This window comes from Drosophila suzukii, chromosome 3 (assembly GCF_043229965.1).
Source record: "Drosophila suzukii chromosome 3, CBGP_Dsuzu_IsoJpt1.0, whole genome shotgun sequence".
Classification (NCBI taxonomy): Eukaryota; Metazoa; Arthropoda; class Insecta; order Diptera; family Drosophilidae; genus Drosophila; species Drosophila suzukii.
The window spans coordinates 69,215,884-69,224,557 of NC_092082.1; the positions used below are offsets into that span (position 1 = coordinate 69,215,884).

The 8,674-nt window shown below is 41.5% G+C and overlaps 1 protein-coding gene across 1 annotated transcript; it reads right to left on the reverse strand.

Annotated features, from left to right (window-relative positions):
• Nucleotides 1-3,906: 3,906 nt before the first annotated feature.
• On the reverse strand, nt 3,907-5,318 carry Rh3 (Rhodopsin 3). The gene has a single exon (XM_036817357.2). It carries the CDS (start codon nt 5,289-5,291, stop codon nt 4,137-4,139), a length of 1,155 nt encoding a protein of 384 aa, XP_036673252.1. The 5' UTR covers nt 5,292-5,318; the 3' UTR covers nt 3,907-4,136.
• Nucleotides 5,319-8,674: the final 3,356 nt, after the last annotated feature.

Sequence of the window (8,674 nt, forward strand, 5' to 3'; positions counted from 1 at the left end):
AAGGTGGGAAATTGCCGTGTAGCAACGACGACTGGCAGATGACCTCGAACTTTGCTCTCTGACGCGCGGGATGTTTGCCATTTAATTAAAGCGACACAAGCACCCAGGACTCACCACCCACCGCCCACCACCCCACTGCTCGTCCTTAGTCCTGTGCGTGTTGACCTTATTATGTTGACTTTGTGTGTGCAGTGCATAAACTGTGATAAAAATCGCATATTCCACGCGGCATTTGCCCGCTTTTTTGCCCATCCATTCCCTAGATGAACGTGGCCAAAAGCCACCAGCCATCAGCCACCCCGTTTTTAAATGTCTATAATTTATGTTGGCCGTTAAACTCGCTGGCTGACTTCAGCCTCAGCTTTGGCCATGGCTTTTGCCTTTTGCCGCTGCCTCAGCTCCTGCTTGTGCTTACAACAATTTGATGGCATATAATTATTAGTTCGTATAATTTATGGCTTCATTTTGGCTCACAAAGTTGTGAGCTGTGAGCTGCCTTGTGTCTTGTGCATTTCAAGTTGAGTTTCGCTCCCCGCTGATTTATAACTAATTTAGCTGACATTTTTATGAGCCATCGAGGGTGCAGCTGCAAGTGATTTTAATCAGTTCGGGCAATATGCAAAAATGTGAAAAGAAATATGAAATTGCATTTTGCCAGTCAAAGGGAAATCGAATTTCGCTTCATCAAAGACGAGTAAGAACTATAAACATGCCAAAGTATGCAATGCAAATTGGGGGACTTTGGAGGGAATTATGATGTATATATGTTGTGTTATGCCACGTAATACTGGGTTGTTTTTACAATGTTGGTATTTAGGTTGCAGAAAAATCTAAGTAAATATTTCTTTTCTATCAAAACTTAAGGTTTAAAAAATAATTAGAACAGACCCAAAAACTTACGATCTCTATAAAGAACATTTAAGAATATTAAATATCCCTGATATTAAAGATTACATATCTTACTAAATGAACTACTCAATATTCTTAAATCAAAGGTTAGCCTTTAATATTTCTTTAACGCAAAGTTTTTCTCATTTCATCACACTTAAATTCACTGTGATTGCTTAGTTTCGACATGTGTAAACGCAGTTTCATCAGAGAAGTTTAAGGATGTAAGATGAACATAAAAACTTCTATATAGAGTATAAAGTATATTTCTAAATAACATTCTTATAAGCTTAATAATGGAAAAACTTAAGAATATAATAATAGAACATCTTTACAGGATCATAAATAAATTTATAATTAAAACTCCAAACTTTTCTAGAAGTCTGGCATCACTATATATAGTGTATATGTAGCATATGTCGATAACACATTTCTTATAAGCTGTATACTAGAAACATTTTAGAATGATAATTATTTAAAATCAGGGTAATCTGAAACCTTTACAATATTATAACAAATCTAAATTAGTCTCAAACTTTTCCAGAAGTCTGTCGATAACACATTTCTTATAAGCTGTATAATAATACAATATCAGAATGATTATTATATAAAATCAGGGTAATCTAAAACCTTTACAATATTATAACTAGTCTTAATCTCTAACTTTTCCAGAAGTCTGGCTTCACTGTACCGTAAACCCTGCTGTTGACAAATTTTTGGATTGTAACCACCGTAGCCGCCGTTTCTGGTGCGGTTGCATTCACCTCTGTCCTGCGAGGGCTCCTGAAAATAAGGATGTGGACGGTGGAGGTCCTTGAGTGAGTGGTTTTGCGACCATGTGGGGCAATCAAACGCAAGAACGTTGCTAACCACTCATTAAGGGGAATCGAGAGTGTGCGCGAAGGTAAATTGTAGAGCCCGAATTCTCGTGAGGTCCTGCAACATGCGAGACTGAACTTTGAACTGTCACCGGGACTCCTTATTGCCCACACTTTGTTGTAGGTATTTTCGTATTCGGTGCGTTTTCCCTTTGTTTCATTTATTTCATTTTTTTTTGGCACGTTGAACTTTGAAGGCGGCGAAAAGGCCTAATTATCTTAATTAATGAGAGCCAAAGCGAATTTCGTGGAAGACAAGTGTGGCAGGCTGTCGTGCGGTGGGTGGTTTCTGTGGGGCTGCCTGGCGGCATTCACTCAGCGGTGCAAGGACGTTCTGTGGGTGCCATTTTAATTGTCTCTGCCCGCCAACCGCTCCGTCTGGCTGTCTGTTTTCCCATATATATATACATGGCAGGGTGTGTGTGATTTTCATTAATTTTACTTCGTTTTTACCATTTGCCAGCGTCGGTGGCTGCGGCCGATTTTGGTTTATGGCCTCGCTACCCGCTCAGCGCTTTTCCCTTGCTTTTCCCTCGCTTTTCCCTTGATTTTCCCCTGCTTACCCTGGCTTTCCTCGTTTTCGCGCTGACTGTCTGTGTGCGGTTTTTGGGTTCGCCGCAAAACGACGCAGGAAAAAGGCTCTGGCAAATGCCCGCCAGGCAATAAGTGGAAAAGCGTGCTAGGCGCCAAGGAGAAAGGCTCGGAGAAAGCGGGAGATAGGGAAAAGTGCGAAAGAAATGGTAGCTGGGAAAACAATAATAATGAGGCGCCATACAAACACACGGTGCAACACTTTGGCCAACAAATTGTTAAATGCCGCCATTCTGGGTTGCTGGCAAATGGTGGGCGTAAGCCGAAGTGGAGGCCATGTGGATGTTATAACGCCGACCGCACCACACAAATCTAGGCATCCTTTGTGGCTGCTGATTTACAGCCTTGGCTCAAAAATCCCAAGCAGGCGTGATTAATGAGGCCGGATCGCATGTGGACTCCATGTGGATGTTGGCGGTTATTTTGTTTACTTTTATGGCCAGGAAATAAGTGCGAATTCCCCTAGGGTGCCACGTGCAGGTATTTAAGTGTGTGTGGAACCCAAGTTTGTTATTTATCAAAAATTCCTGTAATATTCAGGCACTTTTCAAATCGCCATTTCCTCTCAATGTTTCATTTTCATAGTGTTTCATTTTGCAAAAAACTGCGCAGGATCCTTCCAGCGGAGAAAGCTTTCGCTCTCGGGTGAAAGTAAGAGAGTGTAAGGGAGAGTGGTGCTCTCCCTTTGTGGACCCCATTGGAACTAGCCCATTTTCCTCTTATTGTTCTTGGCCAACTCCTTTGTTGTTGGCCATCTCCGCTTCTGGGAGCATGAAGGCGGTTTCTTCGGCTCGTCTGAGTGACCTGCAATGGCCGCGTCAAGTGCCCGATTGACAACTGACAACGGACCAGAGTTCAAATCGGGGCTGGGCTGGCTTTTATGTTTTTACATCCGCGTGGGGATAGGAAATTATGTTTTCCTGTGGGATGAATGCCCATTTACATCATAAGCATTGGGACCAAGACTTAAATCTAAGGGTTGTCTTTAAGTTCTTAAAAGGAGTTAAGCTTTAACAAACCTTGAAGAAAGAAATGGAGTATATACAAGAATTTTGTTTATGATTCTAGAAAAATCCGTTTACTTAAAATATAATCCTTTTAACGGTATGGGACTAAATCATAAACAATGTATGTATTCCTAACAACGTTTTGACCCCGTTTGGTCTTGGTTTTTTAACATTTCAAAAGGTTTTCTTTTTGGGTGTGCTGAAAAACGTCTATACCATATGGGACATTTTTTTAATAGGGTATTAGGGATATTTAAGAGGTTCTACAGAACTTATAATGTTGTTAGTCCGCAAACAAAAAGAATTGAGTTCATTACATTAAAGCAAGTTCCCCAAAACTTGGTTTAAAAATAGTAACTTTACATTTTTAAATTAATAATGTTCTGTTTACCTTTTTTAAATAAAAGAAATATCACATAGAATGCGCTTCACAACAAAGGCGATTTAAAAAACCTTTTATGAAAGGTTCCTGAAATCATCCTTAAAAGTTTGCAATAGTTCCGAAATTCCCAAGTATCTACAATTGAAATACCTTTTTTCAATACGTTTTTCTCTATTTAGTTTGCAATAATTTGACTATATTTCATTCATAAACACAAAAGTGACTACAAAATATAATGTTAAAACACTTTTTTACTCTTGCACCGTTGCTTAAACTCCGCGAAATATTTATACAATTTTTCCTTGGCATTTTGTATTACGAGTTCGTTGCCGTTTCAGTTCATCATCGTTGTCAGCATTTTCTGGTTGGGCTGTTTTGGGATATTTGGCACTAGGCGGCCGTGGTCTGCTGCGGTTCCTGGGTGGTGCTGGTGGAGGCCACAGCCGACGATTCCGGCGCCTTCTCGTTGAGCGCCAGCCAGGGGCATCGCTTCTGCAGCTCCATGCGGTATCTGGGATGACTGATGGCGTACACAAAGGGATCGATGCAGGCCACCATTTTGCAGGCGCAGGCGGGGATCATGGTGGCGCCGGGCGTCAGCAGGGTCTTATCCCCAAAAGCGCCGATGAGCGACATCACCCCATATGGCGTCCAGGAGCAGAAGAACAGGAAGCAGATGGTGATGGCCGCCTTGGCTATCCGGATTTCAGCCGTCTCCTTGCTCTTGTCCACATTCGAGCGCAGTGATTCCACATTCATCTTCTTGGCCTGATCCCGCAAAGCCTTCTCGTGGCTAAACACATGACCCACAATCTGGGAATAGTAATAGGTGATCATTGTGGTGGGGCACACGAAGCTGAAGAAAAATATGCAGCCCACAAAGAGGCGGGTATCGAAGTTATCGGTCAGGTAATCAAAGGTGCAGGAGGTCAGATAGCCCTCGGGCACAAAACGACCCCAGGTTTCCGTGTAGCAGGCCACCACCCAGGGCGTGGCGTACATATAGATGAATATAATCATGGCAATGGCCTTGCCGTGCGTCATCTTGCCCTCCATGGGTCGAGTGATCACATTGAAGCGATCGTAGGCTATGAAAGCGTTCGTGGCGCCGGCAGCAATGCCCGTATAGGAGCCAATAACTCCAAAGATCTGGCAGCCCAGGTGACCCAGGGCGTAACCCTGGTGAAAGCTGTTGTAGATGAAGATCGGAGTCTTGACCATCATCATAAAGTCGCAGAAGGCCAGATTGATAACCAATACATTAGAGGGAGTGCGCAGCGATTTGGCTGCCGAGAAGACCCAGATAACCAGTCCATTGCCCAGCATCGACAGCATTGTGAAGAAGATATAGAGCGTTCCCAGCAGATAGTTCATCGACTCGGGCGGCTCCGGATACGTGAGCCAGTGCTCGGGGATGTGACGCAGCTCCTCCGGCGGAACATTCCAGCCCAGCAGACGCGATTCGGCGGACAGACGCGCCTCCGGCCGCAGCGCGGTGGACACGTTGCCAAACAAGAGACTCGACGACACGTTAGCGGACTCCATGCTCCGGTCTTCGGGCCAAGACGAAATCACAGCCAGCGCGGTTTGCGGCTTTTATGGGGCCCATCGGAATTGGATTAGCAGTGCAGCCGCGGGATTAACCACCGGGGATTGGCCTAATCCGTTGCTGACATTTTCGCTGGCAAAGCATTTGCATTGATTCTCGATTGAGGGTGCAGCTTAGCTGAAGGTCAGTGTTGATAATACTTTTGTTTTTCTGAACAAACAGTTGAATAAGATGTAATTTGTGTTATATAAGAGTTAACTTTAATAATATTATGTGGCACTTCTCTTAGAATCTAATTGGGAAATGTTGTCACAATATTACGTACACCTTCTTAGATTTTTGTAATCAATTGATTGATTAAGGTTAAATTTTTCTTTTGTTATGATATATTTTTAGAATATTATGTGTCTCTCCTCAGAGAATCGAAACTGTGAAATACTTCAAAAAATATTATAAGCATCTAACCTTTTTTGGAACCAAAGCCTTACATTTAATAAGATAATATTTTTTAATATATCAGGTTATACTTTAACAATATAATGTGAAGGAATCGGAATTGTAAAATGTTATAGGCACCTTTAAAGCTTGTATGTAATTAACTGATTAAAGAAGGTAACATTTTTATTATGTTACGTTATATTTATTCTCATAAAATTGGAATTGTGATATATTTAATAAGAAACCATTTTTTCAACAAAGTACGACTTTTGAAAACATTTTCTTTGCTACTGCCACACGTTCTTTAAAATTTTAACAAAAGTGTTTTAAAAAATAATAGGTATTCCATTACCCCACTATTTTTAAAGACCAGTCATCTGTTTCCTTTAAACTTGAACTCAAAGATTTTACCATATGAAACCACGTGCAATCCCATGAGCGATTGCAGCTCAGTCGAGTGTAAAAATAATTTCGCTGCCGCCGAGGTACATTTTCCAAATTGCTTGCCCCAAAAGGATACTTGAAAAAGTTTTGTGCTATCCTATCTGATCCGAGCATACGTATGGTGTATGTGGGTTTTGAAATTCCCCATCTGACAGTGGGTTGGTTCGGTATCCGGCGCCATAATCAGAGTGTAGCAATTGGGCTGGGGCCACGCCTACTTATTAACTCATAAAACAAAAAGTGTAGCATACTTTGGCGCGCGTCCCAAGACGACACACACACACACACAAGTTGACTTACTCACACAGCCACACAGCGATGTGTGTGTAATTATATGTGAGCGAGCAGCAACAATTTAGGTCATAAATCATATGGAAAAAGTACACAAAGGCATGCAAATATTCCCCAATTCCCCGCCAAGCCGACATATATGGGTTTCTGTGTGTGTGTGAGTGTTTGGTAAAAGGAGGGGTGTGGGCTGGGTGAGGGGATCATACGTGTGCATATGGTAAAAGTATGTACAAAGATTGATTTCCCTTTGTTTGCCTTTTAGTGTGTGAATGTGTTCTTCGCTTATTCACCTCAATTCCGCAAGCCATAGCGTAGGCCATGCTATAGAAAAGGCCCCCAAACCCTCGAACCTTCAGCCACCCAATTTGCCCACCCCTATAAGCCCCAAACCCCCATTTGTAGATCCCCCATCGCGGGCTCAACCTCATGGGCTACGTATATCAACTACACACATCGCCATGGGTGGTAATATTATATGCTGAATGAGTTGCCTGTTGAAATAATATGTTATATTCACTTGATTTCGATTTTTGCCTTCCGCCACATTTTTTGCTTGCCCTAGCAAAGGGTATTATTATTATGTCGGTTCAAAGTTGGCCAAGCCCTTTGGGGAAATGCTAATTTATATAAATATATATTTAACTCTCGTAACCATTTTGGGAACTAATACAGAGTTTAGACCAGTAAAGCTACATCAATCACATTTTTAAGAAACATTCTTTCTGTGGTGCTAATCTCTGCTAAGAATTGATTTTTGGGTAAGGGGATTAGAAACAAACCCAAATGAATCCAAATTTCTTTAATACTTATAGTTCAAAAAGAAAAGTTTCTATATTTTTTACCAGCAATTTTAGGTTGATCAATAAAAATGTTACCTAAAACGTTTTAACGTTAGCTTCTCTTTTATATATATAAATTTTCATAAATATTACGAACTTAAAAAGATTTTATACTGATAAAAAAATGTATTTCTGGGCATAAACATCATTTTTAAAACGATTTTCAATAGTTTTGGAATGCGAAATTCTTTGGAACTTACTGGGGTTTTTGTTTAAAGTCATTTTATTGGAAGGAAAACAATGTTTTAAATCGTATTTAAAGCAGGAAATAGGCTCTTTAAGGGTATTCCCAAGCCTTCTAATCGAACTTTCCCCTCTGTTGTTTGCCTTCTTTTTTTTTGGTGGCAAGGTGAATGACTCTGTGGGGAATTCGGTTGGGAGTGCGGTGTGTGAGGGGCTCGAATCTAGTGTGGATTTCCATGTAATTAAGGACAGCTGTCGGCGGCCCCCAATTCCCTAGTGTCATTGGAGCAGCCAGTGGAGATGGGGAGCCAAATAGAACGCCAGGAGCCAGGAGTGCCGGGTTGATTAGTGTGGAGCATAAATGGAACATGTGCTCCTGGCCGGGCGAAAGGTGGAGCTGGCAGTGCCACTTTGTCGATTGTCGCCGGCACTGATTAAATGATTTCATTAAGTGATTGCTGCCAAAGCTGACAGCGTCAATTAATGACAGGCGGAAATAGAAGTTGCTGTTCGAAATAAAATAAAACGAGCCACTAAATGCAAATTGCAAAGTGGAGCAGCAAAAGGACAGTTTTCATTTTCTCTATTCTGTCAATTTTTGGTCAATGTGTACCTGTTTTTTCACCTCTCAACATTGAGTAATCTGGGCTTAAAACCCTAAAGACTATAAGTTAAAAAGTATCTTTAAATAAATGCATACAGTATTTTTAAAATATCATTTACAATCCTGCATATCAGATTTACGAATATTCCAATTGCTGGCTTAAACTGCTGCCAGCCATAAATCCCTGGCTTCCAAATGCGAACAAGATTTGTGGAATTTTTAGCATTTATGGCTGGCAATCCATTAATTGGTTCAAGACATGCAACGACAAGGAAATATGTATTTACATGAATACATGGCCAGCGGGCAGCAGCTGCCGAGCAGAGACAAACCAATTTGCAGTTTGTAATGAAGAATTTTGGGGCGAAACTGAAAAGATTTGAATATTTATTTGCATTACCACCTGCAACTCTCACTAAACTAAACCCCATTGCATAGACAATCCCGCATATTACTCATACGTGGCGTTGCACAAAAGTCGAGTGTATTCGAGGGCATTTACTTGTGTTTGCGGCTGTCTGCAGTCGCTGCTAAATGTGGCCCATATGTGTGGCTGTGGCTCCAAAGGACCATGGTTTTG

Coding starts and splice junctions, on each gene's coding strand:
- Rh3 (XM_036817357.2), bottom strand. CDS start 5,291: ATGGAGTCCGCTAACGTGTCGTCGAGTCTCTTGTTTGGCAACGTGTCC.